Raw genomic sequence first — 20,381 nt, 5'->3', positions numbered from 1 at the left:
GCTAGCAGCCCAGACGGCCTCTCAAGTGCAAAGTAAAACAACAACAACAAAAGCTCTCATATGTGAGGTTCTGGAGGTCACTTCTCCACCACGTGATCACACAGCCCGGAACGGCCCGGAATGGGCAAGTGGCCTTGTGTGCGGGGAGATGCTCTGGCGGCACAAGCCTCACCCGGACGTTTTCTTCCCCAAAGCATTGAGCCTGGACCTAATCAAGCCTTTAGATACTAAATCCAGTTTGAAGGAAATCGAACAGAGGAAGAATTCAGCACCCAGAGCAGACACGGAGACAAATCCGGAATGTGGGACTGCAAGATAACAAACCAGCCTGTTGAAAACTGTGTCCAGGAGGCTCAGGCCAAAGTGCTCACAAACAACTGCACTGAGACGGGACCCCTGAACACGTCCCATAAGTCTGTAAACACAGATACAGCTGCAGCAACTGCGGTAAAAGGTCACTGAGTACAGGCAGAGGCAGGGGGTGTGCTTCCCTCCCTCCCTTACTTGGATTTTCTGCTCAGAGACTCCTCAAAATGATGCCATTCTTGACAATGGTGGTGCCTAGACACCCAGGGCTATCATTTTGAGGCCACCGAGCTGACCATACGGTGCACAAAGGACCCCGCGGTGTCTGTTTCCCAAGCTCTGAGCACCTGCCAGTGCCCTACCTGCCCCGTCGTGGAGTGGCGGCACAGAGAAGACCTCACTGTTCTGGTGGCTGCATTCCGGGGCTTTCTTGTCTAGTGTTTGTTGTAAACGAGGCTCCAGAGTGAAGCTGATAAAACCGTGCAGGAAGCTGGATGGGACACCGCCTGGGTCGCGTCTCACAGCCCTGTGTGAGCCGAGCGCAATGACTGGAGAGCAAAGCCTCTGCTGCATGTGGAGGTCGTGCAGCCCTGGCCCAGGCTGCCCCCGGGCCCCTGAGGTTCCCTCTCAGCTCCTCCCTTGGATCCAGGTTTCCTCTTCAGACATCCTCGAATGCTGCCTGTTCAGGCGCCAATTACGAGATATCCTCTTATTCCATGTCCTACAGATTCCCAGTTATTCTGAACACAAACAGTGACTCCACCACTTCTGCTAAATGAAGGATTCCTTCTTCCTTTTTGTGCTGAGGACACATATTTACAACATTTGCTCTTAAAATATTTGCCAGCGAGACAAAAAGGACTACATGTATGCATTAGCTAAGCCGGGCACAGTGCCAGATGCTATTTTAGGAATGTTGCAATTAGTAATGATGACAATAATTGCTTTTGGCAGAAGCAGAAAGGAAAGAGCCTTTTGAGGGAAATACCCAAAGCAGCAACCTGTCAAGACTAATGAAAGGGACATGCCCCGGAATGCACAGAGGACCACAATGAGAACATGCCTTTCTCGGGAGACAGTAACGGCAGGTGTAAGGGGACCACATGCCAGCGAGGGTGTCAATTGCACATGGGTGAAGGATCGATTCGAAAGCCGGTTTAACAGAGTGGGCTCAGGTGTGGTGATGACAGACACCAAACAACACGTCGTCCAATCAATAAAGTGCTCTTTCTTGACAATTTTAACACAGCTTTTAGATAAGCCACAGCTTTGCTTCTTACAGTTTGCAGTAGCGAGCGTTCGTTTCTTCAGCAAGTGTTTACTGAGCACCTGCTACCCTCGATCGCACTGCACTCCAGGTAGCTTTACCCGTCATGTTCCAGGAGCTCCTCATCAAGGGGCTCTTCCTGCCAGAAAGAACAGCAGAAGCTCACCTGCGCCAGCATGGCATCGACTCTGGGACTCACCTTCAACCTTCCCAGGCTTGTAAGCAAGGCCCCAGCTGGTCCCCGAGGGAAACAGCAAAGCAGGACCGGACAGGAGGAAGCTAGGGCCCCACAACAGCAGCTCTAATGCTGCAAAGACTATCTCACAGGGGACTGGGCTTTTCACATGACTCCAGGAGACTCCGATATTGTCTAATCAGGGGCTGCAATCACCCAGCCTCCATATGCTGGGGGCAACCACAAACTAAGCGCTGGGAAATACCATTTCAGGGACATTGCCCCTAGATGGCACTTGGAAATTGGATCACATCAGAATTTTGAGTCTGAGAAGCAGCAGTTTTATTCCGGGGGTAAGGGGTGTGGCAGAGTCCACAGGTGGGAGCATTTTCTGGGACTTGAACTAACATTAAGCCAAGATTCAAAACCCAGAAGTAACCAAAGCTGCTCAGTGGATAAGAGGATTTTTCAAAGTAACCTGTAGAGATCCATTCAGAAACTACATATTTTTAAAAGTATGCCGAGTGCAATAAAACCCAAATACGAAAATGTGCACCAAACTGAGCCTGTGTCAGCCCAGTACAAATGGCTGGGATCCCTGCCCACCAATGCTGCCCAGAGAGTAACAACTGATCACAGATTCCTCAAAGACAGGAGCGCCCTGTGTCTGCAGGGTCCTCTGGGCCCCCCAAGCGTCACTCAGATGGCGGGCATCAGTTTATGGAAACTGAAGTGAGAACTGTCTACAAGTGTTGGAACCTTTCACCACTTGAGATGCTTGCTGTTATCTTTTACAGACAGCACCATTTCCTTACACATTAAATTTCCTCAAAACCTTCGCATCAACGTCTGCCAGGCCTGGGACATTGTGGGTGCCGCAGGAACGCAAGGCTGCATGTTCTCACGCCTGCCTGGGGCTGATGCGATTTGGAGATGGTGCACATTCAGGGACCCAGCATGGGTAAAATCCTGCCGTGCTATTCTAGGGATAACCTTCCACAGATTTATGATCAGGATTTGGGTAACTTCCTGGGATCGTCCGGGAACATGTGTCTACAGTGTCAGGACAAACCTTCCCCCACGCACAGCAGCAGAGTCTGACCCAAGTGGGGAAACCCTGTGCTGGCCTCTCTCCCAGGTCCTGCTGAGTCAGTCCCCTTCTGGGAAAGAACGTGGTGCCACCATCCAGGCTTCATTAGGGACAGCAGCTGTGCCCACAGTTTGCTGGGTGAGAGAACTGCTGGCAGCAGTTCTGAGCCTGCAATGGCGTCCTCGTGACCCGGGCCCCCTGGCACGCAGGACTTGCTGTCCGCCTCCTGACATGACTGAGGTCCTCAGGCTGAGCCTCCTCCTCACCCTCCTTTCCAATTAACACCCTCCCTGCACCGTCCCACCTCCCCGTGCCCTCCCCTCAGGTCTGTCATCAGTCACGGCCCTACTGCCTCCCGGGCCTCCCCCACAACAGCCTTCTCCCGCCGAGGACCCCGCACCTACAGCCCCCAGCTAAGGCCCTGTCTGTTTTCTCTGTCGAATTCTGAAGGGAGCGCACACCGTCCAGCCCCTGGGGTCCCCTCGGTCCACGCCTCCCTGCGGCTGGGCTCTGGCTCTGCCGACCTGTGAAGCTGCTCCTCCCATCACTGTCCACGTCTCCCGCCAGGAATGCTGCTCACCAGCGAGCGTCTTCCCTCCAGCGACACCCTCATTCCCCCAGAGGTGACTGCTCCACGAACCTTCCAAAGTCAGCTCGTACTGAAACACCCCTCCTCAGGGGTCTTCGCAGGGTCTCAGCCCTGCAGGCCGTGCACGCGGACTCTGCTGTCCCTCCTCAAGCTGCTCACGCTCCCGTGTCCCCGGCCCTGCGAGCTCCTCCTGCTCCTCCTCCCCGTGCTGAGCTCGGCCTGCCACGTGCTGCTCCCGTTTCGCTGCACGCCCAAGGCCCACCACCCTGCAGGCTCCGGGACAAAGCCAGCACCCAGCCTGGGTGGAAACACTCTCTCCGTCTTTGGAACTCCCAGGGCACATGTGGGTGAAAGGAGACCATTTTGCATGTGTCTTTTAACGGAGCACCCAGCGCAGGGTCCTGCGGCCGTGTGGCGAGTACTGTCGTGGGACAGCAGCTTCTGCATGTGCTGGAGGAAGAATGTGCCCTCTGTCCAGACGACCAGCGTCCACTCAAACTGGCCTCTGTCCCGCCTCTCCACTGGGAAGGAGGAGCTGCAGGTGAGTAACAGATCATTTGAAGAGCTCTATTAATAGTCTTCTGGGGTGGGAGGGAGGTCATCCTTGAAATTAACTGTCAATCTCTGAGCTACAGAAGCTCGATCAGCTGTGCAGTACTGAAAGTGTTTAAAGACATCAGAATGCTCTGGGCCACAGCATTTAACGTCCTATACAGCACAGTCTCCACTGCCAGCTAAACCACAGCTGCCTCCGCTGAGCCCCTTCTCTGCACAGACAGGCAGAGAACGGACTGGTTTCTGCCAGGGGTGTGATGAAGCGGCACTGCTGGAGGGACAAGGAGGCATCAGCACGTCTTAGAATGAGGAACCAGGTACTGCCCCACACCTCAAAGACACCTGCATAGGCCAGGGGAAAGAAAATGCTGATTTCATAAACTGGGCAGTAAATGACTGGAAATCCTTACCCCGAGAGGTAGCTTGAGCTTGCTGAAGGAAATTAAAACGGAGACCACGCCTGAAGAGTCCCCGAGGGACAAGTCCAGGTATGCCTCACGGGCGACCTCACCTCACTTGATCTGTACACAAGCAAAACTTAACCTCAGCTATTTCTTGTAAATGCTCATATTAAAAAACAAAAACGACAGAACTTAAGCTCAACCAGTCAGAAGGAGCTAACAAATTTATAATTATGTAACCAAAAATTATTAGTAACCAGCTGTGCGACTGCAACCGACCAAGACCAAATGCTTTCTTTGCTTGACTTCTGAGTCCATCCTATCAAAGCCTCCGCCTCAGCCCCTCCCTGGAGCTCCTCAGCCGCTTCTGGTTTGGGGCTTCCAGATCCATGAATCTTTGCTCCAATAAACTGTAAAATTTTACTGTGCCTCAGGTTATCTTTTTTAACAGCTTGGTGTCAGAAAAGTGGGATCTGAAGGAGATGCCAATCACCTCCAGGAGCATGGAGAAGCCAGTCAGAGGTGCCCACGGGGCCATGCCTTGTGCCCGCTGCTCTCTGGCTGCATTTGGTGGTCATCGGGTAAGTCTCTCTTGTGGCTGACTCTGCACCCGCGTCTTGAGCTCTCCTACTTTGAGCAATTTTTGCTCTAGAAGTCAGACCTGGTCTCACAGGGACTGATTAAGTCCAGTCTAGAGCACTTGCTTCCAGGCTAGGCTTGGAATCCAGATTGGGATCTGGAGGTTGAACTCCAGGAACTGGACTGGGCCCAGTTGGAGGCCTCAGGTAAGTAAAACTTAGGACAGAGTATTAGGGGTTTATCATAATCTATGGTTATGGAGTCTGTGACTCATCCATCTGGAACACCAGCAAATTTTGTTCAGAAACTCTGGCCCCAGAACTTGTGCCTTGCTAGAGAAATGGATGTGCCTCTGGGAGATAACTTAGAGTTACAGCGGCCATATGAGGAGATTTTATTCTAAATGAAATTATTCATCTATGGGAACATTAGAAAATAAAAAAGGGATCAAAAATGCCTCAGAAACAATGACAGCCATGTTTTGATTGGTGTACAGAGGCTTCCAAAAAGGATAAAAAAAAAAAAACCCTCTAAAGGAATCTCTACAGCATGCTAATAAGAAAATCACCTGAGTCTACTAACCTCTTTGATCTCTTGCCTTTTCCATCTGAATCTCCTTAACACAAACTTCCTTTAAAAATGAGAAGCTCAAATTTGAGTCATTAGATGACTGAAAATGAGTCAGGAGTATCTGTGACAACTGAGTTGAACCCCAGGTCCTGCATACAACTCTGAGCTATTATAAAAGCAACCACCAAAGCTAAAGAGGAAAAGGACTAATTGGAAATAAACTGGACGCCTCCACAGCCACTCACCTAAGGTTCAGTTCACAGTCTCAATAAGATTGACTGACAATATGTGACTGTGCCCCCAGACTCCTTCCTGGAGAAAACTTAACAACCAAAGAGATGTCTGACTCTTTACAATGCAGGTTCCCAGGAAATGACTCATCAGAAGGAAAAATATAAAAAAGAAACTTTTTGGAAATAATTGGAAAATGAAAAATCTTAAAAGTTCTTTCTACAAATATTAATAAAAGACTTAGCCATCTGAACGGGCAACTTTAACTGCCAAGAATAAAATTAGAATCCAACCAGTAACTTTTATGTTATTGTACCTGGTACATGGCTAAAATTTCAGAACAGAAGCCATGAATCTCTGTGTCTGCATGTTTATGCATGTCTATATATACATATGTTATTTATATATTATCCTACCTCAGGATAGTATTATTAGAAATAATACTAAAAGAGCTCTATTTTATTGGCCTAAAGAAAAATAAATGCTTATATAAATTAAGTATTTTCTCAGAAAAGAAAGGAACTAATCCAAATGGTTTTCAAGTTCACGTGAGTTGAGTAATCTTTAAAAAAAAAATTGGTGATTCGTAAAAATGGATCTTCTACCTAGCTTTACTGGTCAAATAAGCTTATGCTATTTGTGTTACAAAATCTGTCAACACTAAAAATAATTTAAGGAAACAATTCACTTTGTTTGATGTTATAATGTCTGCTGAAAACAGTTTCCAAAATCTCTTTGAAAACTTGAAACCTTAAAATTATACTAAGTTAAATTGAAGAGTAGATATTCATTAAATATATAGGTCATAGTCACAAAAGATAAGCTACTAAAACATTAATTCCTACACATAAGTTTAAGCCTCTGCATTTTTGGCTTCTTATTAAAGAGGAACTAGGGATCTTTGGGTCTGCTGGTAAGCATGTCCTGTGCTATGAGGAAGCATATGCTATTTAAAAACTAGGAACACATGTACCTCCTAATTATCATTAGATATTAAGGTACTAAGACTTAAAAATTTTAAATAATATATGTAATTAAAACTACGAGAAATAAAAAGGGTGAAAGGAAACAAGAGTGTATAAAAATGTACAAGGAAACTAGGATGTGTTATTAATAAGAAATGGGTACAAGACGTGTTTTCATTAAGGAAAAAAAGAGAATAACTTTGTCTTAAGACAAGATGACCGATCGTTCCAGAAAAATGAAGAAAATGACAAAGACAAAAACTGAACAGAAATAGAAAGTTGTGGAAGGTCAGTGAAAAGAACTTTTATGTGGGGTTAAACTACTAAGATTGGATAGACTTTATAAGTTTTTTTTTAAGCTTAATAATATACTGATGCAAAGCTAGAATTTGGTTTTATCTATGTGGAAAGGACAAAGTTTTCTTGGAGTGTTGGTTTCTTCTTGATAATGAAAATTTTTTTCTTTACCTTTTAAGTAACTGGCCTAGAAAAGAAAGATTTTCTATTTATTAGGCTAATTTCTTATGCTTTATGTTGTCTAGTATTTTATTAGGTCTTTGACTATTTGAGAAAAGTGAGTCTTTTCAATATTAAGGCTAAGTTTTTTTAACAACCGTGTAACTTTCTGTGTTTGCTTTAAAATCTTGTGCTGCTGGGAATTGCTCCGCAGTTGAGCTGTGATCTCATCCAACCAAGTGTTTTAAACCTTTTGACATTTTCGACAGCTTCCCCAAATCAAATTCTAAATGAAGTCTTTGTGACCTTGAGTTAACTTTGAAAATTTCCAGAAGGGTCCCTGAAATATCTCAAAAGAATTTATTTTCTCTCCTCATAAAAAGGGAAATGTTAAACTAATCAGGCTTAATTGATATGTTAAATTGCATGGGAAGCATTGTCAAATGCAGGTGATGTTTAACCTTTTTTGGTTACATTTACATGGATGTATACTGTTAATAAAAATGTTTCAAAAATTATATGAAATTCCTAAAAATGTGATATGTCCTAATATAATTTTATCAGTCATATTCTAGTTATTATCTTAAAATGTTGGACTCAACAAAACAACCAAATTTCCTTGTCAGCTGCAGGATTCAAAATTGCAAGAAATTCATGAAAAAGACTCTGCCAAGTACAGGTTTCTGGTAACTGTAAGATCACACTATTGGGCTGGGTAAGAACTTCCAGAATTCTAATAGAAAACTGATGAATTCATAAAACTGCTAACCCAATATCAAACAAAACAAAAATGAACTATATATAGAACTGAGTTAACTGGTGAGAATAATTATAATTTTTATGATTTTTTTGTTTGACACATTGCCAGTTTTTTAGTTTTTTTTTTTTTGTCTTTTTTTTTTGTGACCAGCCGCACCGTGCTCAGCTAGTGAGCGCAGCGGCCATCCCTATATAGGATCCGAACCGCGGCGGGAGCGCTACTGCGCTCCCAGCACCACACTCTCCCGAGTGCACCACGGGGTCAGCCCACATTGTCAGTTTTTTGATGTCTTGATTTTCAGATTTAAGGAGTACCTTTTCTCTTTTTTATTAAGCTCTCTACAACTTACAGCAATTTGATAAAATACACTTTTGTAAAGAAAAATGGAACATTTATATTTTTCCTCCCTCCCAAATCACTCCAGAATTTGGAAACTCTTATTAAATATTTGCATTTTCATGGCAATATGGGTATTTCCTTAGGTCAATACAAATCTATTCTCCTTGTAACAGAACATAACTGGGCAAGTCCGTGGCTTGGCTTAGCCTAGAGAGGTTTTTAAAGATCTAATCTGAGATTCCTCATTACCAGGTAGCTTTTTTAAAAAAACGAAGGTTGATACAGTCTTAATAAGCCCCTTGGACATTACCAAAGTTCTGACTAAAATATCATATTTTAAAATATAGATAGAATTACGGTTCTTATTACAGTTATGTAAATAACCAGGTCAAGTTTAATGAAACTAGATTTATCTTGTAAAATAGTTAACCTTACTGAAATCATTTTTGGTAAAAATGGGAGTTACTACAAAAATGATCGTATTTTAATAGAAAACTACAGTGCACCCATTATCAAATTCTAGCCCTGTTTATTTTCTTTGAGGTTTTGTTATCCATCTGTAAACTGAATTGAATCTTGAAATTTTCTAGTTTCACTAAAAGCTAAAACTGCCTTCTCCCAAGCCCTGCAAGTTGAAACTGTACGACTTTAAACTTCAGAAAAATCACTACAATAGACCGTGTGTGGGCAACCTTCATGCCTGCTCTAGATGGGTCGCTTGCAGCGTTCACCAGAACCCCCAGTCACCACCAGAGACATTCAAACTGCAAACCAGGAAAGCCCAGCACATTTCAGCGGCCACTCTCGTCCCACTGCCCAAGGAAGCTTCAGAGTCAAATGTAGAAATCTTCTCAGCTAGCAGCCCTCTGGACTCAAAAATCAAGGCCATAACTTGCTCCAAATATTAACTTTTGTTTTTCTTTTTTCATAAAATGATATCTCGACTTCTCCTCAATCAATACAATCTTAAATGAACAATTTAGCCTTAATATTACCCCAAAATAAAAGTTCTTGGTACCTTAACAGCTTAATAAGGAGGAGCTGTGCCCATATTGATAAAAAATGTTGTTTCTATGGTAACAAATTAGAAATTGTCGCCCAACATTTGAAGGCTCTTAAGAAACAGACACAAGTCTCTCTCTCTCGTCAGGTAGGTGCTGCCTCCTCTGTACATTTATTGGTTAAATGTTGGCTCCTGGAATCTCTGCCCCAGGGAATTAGTCGACCCTCGGCTGTTACTCTCCGTATGGTGTATTCATGTCTCTAGTGTGTTGCGTCCTCACCACAGCCTAAAACGCTTCCCGGCAGCTACTCACACATCACATGATGCCGTGAGGATTGGACAACATGAGACTCAGCCACCCATCACCCAGGCCTACGATGACTGAGCAATTTTGGATCCCACGCAGCTGTAGATGATGGTGACATCTACGTGACTCTTCACTCCAGTGACTTCGTCTATAGTGATAACTGAGAGTGACGCTGCACTGTTCGGTCACACTCTTAGCAAGCCGAGAGTGTGACCAAGCAAATTAGATGGAGCCCCAGCCTGAAGAATCCCTGAGCAGACAAAACCAGGTCGGCCTCATAAGTGACCCCAAAATCTGTGAACATAAGTGGAACTTAATTTGAGCTATTTCTTGAAAATGCCTATATTCAAGAAAAACAGAACTAAAGCTCAACCAATCAGAAGCAGCCAACAGACCTATAATTACGTAAGTGGGGCCGTTCCAGCAGACCCCACGGGGCAGCCCTGGAGCGGTTCCAGTCGAGTATCTGCTCTGCTTCTGTGTCTGTCCTACGAAAGTCTCCTCCTTGCACTCCATGGTTTGGGGCTTCTCAATTCATGAACTGTTTGCTCAAATAAATTCTTTAAAATTTGATGTGCCTCAGTTTACCTTTTTAACAAGATGAACATGCACACAATTGAAAGGAACATGCAGAAGAGGTTAGGCAAAAATATCTGTTAACAGGTGCTGGGATGTTCAGAAGTATTTCCCCTCCTCTGGGGCAGACGTTAAAGAGGAAGACAGTCCTCTTCTGAAACACGCCTCTTTGTGTCTCTAACACACCAAAAATGGTTTTTAAAAAGAGCATCTGATGAGGAGTCCAGGGCCTGGGCTCTGCTACCAGCTTGGATGAGAATCTTGGAAGTTCCTCTCACATTGCAGGGCTTTAACTTCCTCATGTGGATGGGGTGATGGAGGGTTGGCTCCCCAGCACCTGGACTGGGGCTCCCCCAATCTCTGACTAAGCAAAGGGGGTCTAGAGCAACCTCCGCAGCAGTGAGCATCCCCCCCTTGTTCTGAGATGGAACCAGGCAGCCCTGTCACCTGACGTGCTTGTCCACTAACAGCCACTCAGTGACATGGCCACCACCCAGCACCTTCCCTCGTCCCTGGTCACTAGGGGGGCCTCACTCCCCATCAGGCAGGAAGGACCCTCCAGTACAAGCCGTAGTGCCCAGAGGCTGGGGAACGCCAAACAGGACCCCTGACCTCAAGGAACTGCAATTTATAAGAAAAGACGGCAATTTACATGCTTACAATACAAGAGGGCGTGTGTTCTCAGTCATGATAGAAGTGACACCGTCAAGATGCAAAGGCGCTCCGGTGTCTAGCCGGGGACCGTGGCCTGGGTTGGCGCACACTGCTGGGGAGACAGAGTCACCGGGCAGGAGGCAGGAGCTGCCGAGTCCAGGCACGTGGACTGTTGAACAGGACCCGTGGACAAACCGAAACCCAGACTCAGGCACCAAACACTAACAATGTGCACAAAAGGTCTGCAGTGAATCACAATCAGAAAGATTCCATTTCCCGTTGGGCGTTTCCACCTGCCTGTTTTCTGCTTTAACTCTGAGTAAAGAAAAAGTCCCTGATGGCTCTTCTATCTCTGTCAATTTCTTACTCCAAGCTGACTGACCTGGCTGCACGTTCACATTCTGGTTCCTTCAGAATCTTGTGCCCTGTGTCCTCTGAGTCAGAGCCCACTTTCCTGACAGATGCCTGGACCCTGCTGCACTGCCATTGAGGAGGCAGCTGCTGAAAACCTGGATTTGGGCTCCTCGAGGGGAGCGACCACGTCCTGCCCCACCTCTCACTGCCCCTCCCACCTGGTGTAGGCCGGGGAACACCTGCTGCAAAAGAGAATGAATGACAGAGTCGGTCCGCACATCTGCAAGTGACGAGGGTACGCCTGACACTTGCTCCTGACATGAGGCACTGCCCAGAACACGCCAAGAGGACGGGGAGGCTCTCACCAGAACTGGTTCTCAATCCAGAGAACTCGACAAAGCCCTGCAGAGGAAGAAGTGCAGATCTCAGTCCTCTTCAGGAGGAGCTGCTGTCTGCCCAAGAAATCAAGACACGAAACCCAGAAGCCACCAAGAATCGGAGAGGGGTCACGTGAAAGCACATGTGGTATGTCCATCCCACAACGGAGGCAGAGCTGCGGGTCCATGACAGGCATCACTGCCCAGGAAGACGCTGGTACTGGCTGGGCTGGGTCGGCCTCCCACGGGGGCTGCCTGGACCGTGCACCTCCCAAGGACCCCACATCAGCATGTCCTTGTGGAAGGACAGGCTATGCCCAGACCAGGCAGGAGGCCCCCAAAGACAACGAGCTGTGAACATTTATTTATGTGAAATCATAAAAATCAGGCTGGTTGGAATTTCTGTGGCTACAGTCATCTAGAGATGACCAGCAGCTTGGGTGACCAACACCTGCCAGTGGGAAAAAGTGACCTTAATGCATGGCAGATGCCCGGGGCATGCATGAGAAGGGGCACGTGTGAGAACCAAAGGAAGGAGCAGGAAAAGATCAAGTGGGGAGAAGGGAGAAGGCGAAGAGGGGTGGGGGAGAGACCACCGAGAGGGCACCTGGCCAGGGTCATCACCCCAGACCGAGCCCCGACCTTCCAAAGAAGTTTGGGAGAAGAAGCCGACTTTAATCCGAATTGGCAGCGACGGAAGGTACGGAGCAGAGGCCAGTTCAAAGCCATCGACCAACAGCTCCTTTGTCCAGACAAGACGCGTGGTCCGCGCAGCTTCAGGGCTGCTGCTGCTGCACCTGCTTGTAATCCCTTTATCATTCTACACATAAAAGCGTTATTAAGAGTAGAATTGATTTCAGTGTAAAAAGTAAATTTTACTGTTTCCTGTAAAAAGTAAATTTAAAGACATTACTTTCAGAATATTTGAACCGATAAACAGGTATTGATTATTTAAATATCCAAGAGTAGAAACTGACCTTAAGGAGTTTAGAAATTAGAAGAAATTTAATCAAAAAAGACCCTAAAAGAAAAAACATACCCGGCTGTTTACCTCATCAGCCCAAACAGATATTTCGACTAGAACAGGGACCTACTTATGTCAGAGAGAAGATGAAAAGTGGGCCCCATTAGAGATACAAGAAGTCTACATCACCAACACTGGCACCAGAAGGTCCACGACCCATTCCTTGGCCTTCTGCCGTGGACTCCAGAACTGCTCGGTTCAGACCCGCACGAGTGCAAGACATGGGTGGTCATTCATCTAGGTTGTTCATGCAAGTCTCACTTGAGTGACTGCTGAGGACCAGGAATAGCAAGGCAGGAGCTTGAGCTCCCAAAGGGGAGACACAGGATCACAAAGCAGGTGAGCCCGTGACAGCAGCAGGGTCTAGGACACTTCCCTGAGGACAGATATTTCCCCATGTGGCTCTCCTGAAAGAGAACCCATCTGTGGAAACTGTCTGGTTTCCTTTGTGACAAAGACGTACAAGAAAGAAAAGACTAGACTCAAAATGGAATGCAACTATATCCCACGTGACACAACCATCATAGAGGTGAGAAAGTGGCTTAAATGATGTTGCGTGGTCGTATGAGAAGGCTGTTCCGATTTTACGATTAGTGGCTTGAAGTCAAGTCAACCCTCAAATACTGGTGTAATATTCCATTACCATGAACAAAACAGTCACTGGAGCATTGTTTGCAGTAGCAAAATACTATAATCTACTAAAAGTCGAGGAGCTGGGGAGAGACTACGGAAATATATTAGAATGCTACACAGCTGCTAAATGGAATACACCAGCCAACACAGAACAGTCTCCAAATAAACTGTTAAAGTTAGAAGAAGGAAAAAGAAAAGCAAAATACAGACCAGAGCAAACGTGTGCATGGTCTGGCAGCTCCCACGTGCACAAGAGAAATGGGCAGAGAGAGCCGTGTGCACACCGGACACACACGGACTCTCTGGAGGGACACGGGAGGGGCTTGCAGCGTGGAGGTCTAGCGTGAAATCTTCTTATGATACACGTTTCTGAACAGTACCACTCTATGTGCATATATCATGTAATTTCTAATGTGAGAATTTTCATTAATTTGTTCAACAAAACCTTTTGAAATATCTTCTTAAATGCCAAGTACTGTACAAGATTTGGGAGAAGCAACAAGAAACAAGACACCATCTCTCCCCTCAAGAACAATGTAGTAGAAGGACCAACAAAACACAGTGAGTTGAAACCATGAAAGTCACAGCATGCCACAGATAATGAAAGGACATTTAAGTCCTACTCAAAAGTTGCCAGTCCTGGCTTTAGGAGATAATTCTCCTTGGCCATCCTGAGGAAAGGCATTGATGGCTTATGTTCATACTTATCTTTCTGAGGATGCCTGCAAAGCAAACAGCTCTGGAAGAAAGAGACAGGGTCTCCATGGGCCGACCTGGATAACTGAGATGTCATCTCTCTCTGGAGCAAAGGTTGACAGGTTTGCCAACAGCTTCCTTTTAACAGGGGGGTTTCCTAAGTTCGGGCTATGCCGCTATGACATGAATGTTCCACATCGCTCCTGGGGGACTTGGAGCAAAGGTACCCTCTGGGAAAGTGAGGCCCTGTGCTGCTGGCTGTGCCACGAGCAGTACAGTCTTTTGTCTCTGGCCCAGCATCCTGTGTCTTCTGCCAGCATCTATGATACTGTGGCAGGCTGCCTTGTGAGCTTGCCAGTGGGGAACAGTCTCAAACTCTTCACAGTTCCTGACACATTGATCAAAATTCGTTCAGTATCCTTTGTTTAAAAAAACAAAAGAAAAGTAAGTTTCTTAGTCTAGCACTTTCCACAGCCTGGTCTTAAGCTAACATTTGCCGTCACACCCATGTCAGCCACGTGCGTTTGCAACATGGCTCGGAGTGCAGACTGTTGGAAAAACACAGGCATTGTCTCTGCTCTTCCCATGCAGGGTCACAGTCCCTTCAGGCCTCAGCACAGATGATACGAAGTCATGTGAAAGCTCCCATCCCACCTGTGCACAGGCAGGAAGCCCGGGCAGAACCTCTGCTCACCTGTAGGTCAACATGGGCCACACGGTAGGAGCAGCGCCAGGCTTTGGTACACTGCTCGGCATCTGTGGCCTTAGAGCACCTCCTATGCACATTGGCAAGATTAAGTTAGTCTCTGCAATGAGCCAAGACTAAGTCACAAAGCTGTGAACACCTCCTCAGCTTACAGAGTGAACCCTCGACAAGAGTTTAAAATTGAAATTGGTTTTTGCCTAGATGTACGTGTTGGTTTATTTTCTCTTTAGATTCAACATATAATAAAGACAATGATTTCCATGTCAGGCATATACGAATTACCTCACTAGAACTGAGAACTAGGTTTTCTCTCAGTTCTGGTGCTCTTTCACACAAAATCTCTTAATCCTATGGCATTTAAAAGTGGCCAGTGCAGACCCTCAGCGTCTCATCACTCCTGCTTTCATCAGCAGAACGTGCAGGTGTCCTGTGGACGCCTCATCCCGCCCCCCTCAGCACCAGCAGCTCGGGGATTCTGGTTTCCATCACCTATAGTATCTTTATTCTGGTAACTCAATACTATTTATACCCCTGGCATTTGAGCCATGCATATTTCAAAGAGTAAAAAGTACTTTGAAACACAAGTCATCTCCGCAGAAAGCTGAAGTGGGGCCAGGCCTCAGCACTGTCAAGTGGCTGCTTTTCTCCCAAAGGGTAGCTGGCAGGTTGCCAAGTGCTTCTTGCAAGTCAGAAAGGTACAATGAGTCAGACATAGTTACTTTTCCTATAGAGCTAATATCGAAAATAAGAGCTTCCAATATAAGACGTCCAAGTAGACACTTTCGTGGCAAAAAATCTGAGTGACATTTTCCTGACTGCTCCCACCAATGGAGACGTCTCCAGCTTTTATCTAAACCTGCCATGTTCTCCCCGCTCAAGCTGACGCCACCTGAGACACTGTGGCCCAAGTCGTTTGATGCAGTTCACACACAAATCTCCCGCGGAGGAGGAGCCCATAATGAGTGTTTTTAAATGTGCAGACTTGTCTTTGGGACAGCGTGCCCCAGGAGCTGTCACCAGCCATGTGGGCAGCCACGGCCACAGAGGAGGTCTGCCTGGCTCCCATAAAACTTTCTGTTTTTAACATACTATTTGCTAACTTTTAAGAAATTGGAATATTTTACGTGGAGTCTGCATTTCTGATGTCTGCTGAAAACAGGAAGCTGGGCAATTTGGAACCTGTGATTCCTAATGGCGATGGCTGACGAGGCCACGAGGGCTGCCCAGCCCAGGTCCCCACGTAGCTTGATGATCCTAAAGGCCTGCCTTTTCTCAGAAATGCTTTTCCCAACTCCCTGAATTTCCATGGAAAACAACAGACCTCAGCGTCCATGAGGTCTTTGTTCACGAGGCCCTGGTGGTCTGCTCTACCCGCGTCTCCTCTGTTGGCCTGACGGTCAGCTTGCATCAGGTCAGATTTCCGCACGAGACTCGCACAAGCCCCGTGGTGGAGCTGAGGCACTTAACTTGCCTTTCTCCGTACAGAGTTCAACCAGACAACTTGGAGATATGGCCACCAGAACTGTGTGTGCATCACAGAATCACACATCTCTAAAGCTGGAAGGAACCCTGGGACCAGAGCCCTCATCTTCCAGGGGGACAGAAAGGGTAAAAGACACCTATTTCAGTAACTGTCCAGCGTGGGGGCTGCTGGCCACCTCTAGCTACTGGACCTCAAAATGTGGCCCAAACTGTGATGTGCTGCAAGTACTAAGGACAAACTAGGTTCCTAAGACTTAGGACAAAGGATATAAAATTCATAATTTTATGTTGATTACAAGTTGAGGTGATAAAAATTCAGATATATTCAGGTCAATAAAATACATTACAATTAATCTCACATATTTCTTTTTCCTTATTTTAACATGGCTACCAGAAAATTCAAAATCCCCCAGGAGGCTTGCGTCCTGTTTCTGCTGGGCAGAGCTGGTCTAGAACAAAGCCCACGACCCGAGCCTCTGTCGGACCCCAGACCATTTTAACGGAGTCTCACTTTGATTTTAATTTTTTTTCTTGAAGAGGGTAAAATCATGACATAGAGCAGTGAGAAAGCAAGCCAGAGGACAAAAGGCCTCGCTGCTATTTGTACACTGGGTGTTATCCCAGAGCCCTTCTGAGTGTACAAACACCCTGTGGGCGCACCTCCTCCCCAAACGCGCGATGCCCAGTGCTCCTTCTGCAGACCCGCGTTCGCAGCAGGTCTGTCCTCAGGAAAATCAAAGTCCCACTCTCCTGTTTGCTGTTTGGTCTGTTTCCACCGTCCTTCACTGGACCAGAATTACCTGTGATACAGTTAAGAATTTAAAATGCAAGAAGTCAGATAAATGCCCATTCCGTGGAGAACTGGAGCTGCTTTTAGAAAGCGTAACAAAGCCCGTGAAGTTGTTTGAGTCACTGCTGCTACCATCTCGGCCGTGGACACTGTTGCTGCTAAGGATTAAGGCTTTCTTTTAAAAGGTTTGTGTGAAGACCCCACCAGTACAATACCACATGAGTGTTACAGATGTTCATTTAAAAAAGTGGAAAGTGGGCTTTTTTTAAAGATGGAAGATGACCTTAGACCCGCAGTCCCCAGAACAAGGTGGAGATGTCTCCGTGCAGATGGCCACGCCGGGGCAGTGTCGCCCGCCGGCTCCCGCCTCACCTTTGTGTGGCTCCGTTTGCGTCCGCAGAAGCTCTGCACATTTTGTTTCTTCCTCCTGTATTTCCAGATGAAATCGGCATTCTGGGTGAATACTGTCCACCTGTTGAGGGATGAAAGAAATAGAAATAACTATAAATTCCACAATAAGAGGAAAGTCAAGCAAACCTTGTGTAAATACAACCAAAACCCTCAAAGCTCTAAACTCCTTCCAAACTAAAATTCATTTAAAAACAATCACCTTCATTTTTCTGGCATGGTTATTAAAAAAAAAAACAACAACCAAAAACCAAAAAATAAACAAACAAAAACCTTCACTATTTACTTTGTAAAGGTATTTTAAAACAAACATAAAACCTGATAGATCATTTTTTTCTGAGCAGGAAAATGAACTTATATATAACTTAATACATTTATGCTGTTAGTACCAATCTGGAGGCAATAGAGCTCTCTAACATGACAGTCTTTCAACATTCCAGAGTCCTCGGTTTCTCCACTTCATAGGCCCTGAGTTAAGTAAAACCGTGTTCACTCTGAGGCCTTTCTCAGTCAGCGCACACCGTGCAGGCCGCCGTCTTCACGTCAGGGCGGCCTCTGTATTCGGGAAAGAGCCTTAATAGGAAAACTCTATTTTGAAAGACTTCAGCACACAGTCCAAACTTAACCCTGTGAATGCAGATCACACTGCAACCATTTTAACCTCAGACTTTGGCGGGAAGGAGCCTGTCAAAGAGATTAGAGCGATAAGCAGGGAGAGGCAGAGGTGAGAGAATCGCATCCCTGACTCCACAAAGAAGAGGCGGCAATGTCCAGTGAGGACCCATCCTGGGGACCGGAGGTGCTACCTGCGTGGCACTAACAGCGTTGTCTATGCACGTGTGTAGAACACAAACTGCACGATGCTTCACTCTGAGAAGACACTATCATCTGGTATCTACTTTTAAAAGGTCCCACGTTCCCGCCCTGGAGCTGTCCTCAGATTGCCTGGGGAGGCCTCAGTTTCTCTCTCACTTTCTGTCTGTCTGTCTGTCTGACCAGAACTTTACTTTCACTAAGGGAGTAACTAAAGAGAATCTCACTCTCGGGTGTATCTGCCCATCCACGTTCGGTTGTCCTACGACTGCAACGGGTCAGTTAGAATTGCAACCAGGAGCAAGATTTCCTGACACAATTCAGAGGAGAGACTTAATGCTGACACTCTGGGCCACATCTGTCCCCATTTAAAGCCCTGAGGTGCTTTGGTTTCTGCTCTGGCTCGTTGCTGAGCCGCCACCAGGTGCGGAGACCCCGGTGTCCAGCACGCTGGGTTCGTCATTTATGAACAAGTCAGTGGTTTAAACTCCAGAATTAGGATATCACGTTGACTGAACTGTCGTTAAGGTTCTGCAGTATCTGACGTTCTGAAACGCGCGCCTTCCACGTCTCGGAAACTAGAGCCGCAGCAGCCGCCTCCATCCCTGACACTTTGTAACAACGAGTGCGACGACGCCCGCCACCCCCCGAGACCCGGAGTGCCATCGGCGGCGTCAACGTCCCCGAACGCCGCACTCTCGGCTTCCCCAGCTTAGGCGGGGACGTGGGACAGTCACGCAGCGGTGGCGGCTGCGACGGGCACATGTAAGACGCACGTGTGTGCACAACCGCGGACAGTCCCCGTCTGTGAGGCGGAGGGCGAGGATAACGTTCAGCCCCCACCCCCTTTTCCGAAAACGTTTTCGGATCAAGGAAGAGCCGAGCGCCACGTGTCCACCGCCCGTCCCCAAACTTCCGTCCGACTCGTCGCTCCCTCCCGCGCTCTGAAGAAAGCAGAACGTTCCCAAACGAACTTCCCTTAGCCGCGCCACGTCCCCGGGACCCGCACAAAACCGACGAGACCGGGACAAGCGCCCCGCGGCGGGTCTGACGCGAGCGGACCGGGGGCGGGGCGGGGCCGGGGCGAGCCCGCCGCTCGCGGCAGCGCAGGACCGGGCGGTCCCCGCAGGTCGGAGCGGGGCGGGACGGCGCCGGCAAGGGAGGGCTGGTGTCGGGCGACCCGGAGCCGGAGCCGGCAGGGGTCGGGGCCGCCCCGGGAGGGACAGCGGCCTCCGGGGCAGGGGACGCGGGGACGCGGGGACGCGGGTCGCGGGGCACTCACGGGGGCCAGCAGCCAGCAGGTCAGCAGCGCGGGCGGCAGCAGCGCCGGCGCCCTCATCCCGGCTCCGCGCGCCGGGGACCAGCATGGGCCGGGCGGCCCCGCAGCCCGCAGCCGAGCCCCGGCGGAGCGAGCGCCGCGCCTGGCCGAGCCGGGCCCCCTGCGCCTGCGGGTCCCGCCCGCTGGTCCCGGCTGCGCCCCGTCCCCGCCCCGCGCCCCGTCCCCGCCCCGCGCGTCCCTCCTCCCGCCAGCGTCCCCGCCCCGTCCCCGCACGTCTCCGCCCGGCCCGGCCCCCTCCCCTCAGCGCGGCAGGAGCGGGTCCAGGGCGCTCACGGGTGGGGATGGAGGGACCCCGGGGCAGGGGGCGCCGGTGCCGCTTCTGGAGGGACAGCGGGGGGTCTGCGGCCACCTGCGCCGCTCACGCCGCGACCCCAAGACGCCTGAGGAGCGGCCAGAAGCCCACGAGGGTGGGCGCCGCCCTGAGCCAGGGCGCCCGGAAGCTAAGAAGAGGGTTAGGGTCGGTCGGGGGACGGCCTCCGAGGAGGACTCGGGCCCGCAGAGGGCTCCGGGGACACCGGCCTCCGAGGAGGACTCGGGCCCGCAGAGGGCTCCGGGGACGCGGGGCTCCGGGGACACCGACCTCCGGGTGTGCAGGGCTCCGAGTCTGTCTGGCCCCTCAGCGGGGGCGGGTCCGGTCCTGCTTTGTGTTTAAACTTTATTTAGAAATAATTTCAAACTTAGACAACAGTTAGACTAAGAACAGGACAAAGAACACGGTTTTATTTACCCTTTAAAAAATATTCTATTTTGTTTCTGTTTTTGGCCACAGGTCTTAATACATTTAAAATGACTAAGATCATAGAAAATATGTTCTCTGACTACATAACAGAAAGAAATTTAGAAAGCTCACAGATGTGTGGAAATTAAACAACGCTGTCCTAAATAAAGAGTGGGTAAGAAGGAAAATCACAGGGAAATTAGGGAGAACTTGAGATA

General features: G+C 48.1%; 1 protein-coding gene across 2 annotated transcripts in view; it reads right to left on the bottom strand.

Annotated features, from left to right (window-relative positions):
- VIPR2 (vasoactive intestinal peptide receptor 2) overlaps positions 1-19,445 on the bottom strand; it is a 96,254-nt gene extending 76,809 nt beyond the window's left edge. For both annotated transcript variants that reach the window (XM_063100164.1, XM_063100165.1), the window contains exons 1-2: positions 19,389-19,445; positions 17,258-17,357 (exon numbers count right to left, since the gene is read on the bottom strand). In XM_063100164.1, coding sequence (XP_062956234.1) covers positions 17,258-17,357; positions 19,389-19,445 — 157 coding nt within the window. The remainder of the gene's footprint in view (positions 1-17,257; positions 17,358-19,388) is intronic.
- Between the last annotated feature and the right edge of the window lie 936 nt (positions 19,446-20,381).

This window comes from Cynocephalus volans, chromosome 6 (genome assembly GCF_027409185.1).
Source record: "Cynocephalus volans isolate mCynVol1 chromosome 6, mCynVol1.pri, whole genome shotgun sequence".
In the NCBI taxonomy this organism is placed as follows: domain Eukaryota; kingdom Metazoa; phylum Chordata; class Mammalia; order Dermoptera; family Cynocephalidae; genus Cynocephalus; species Cynocephalus volans.
Note: the sequence above shows the minus strand (reverse complement) of the source record. Positions and strands in the feature narration are given on the sequence as shown.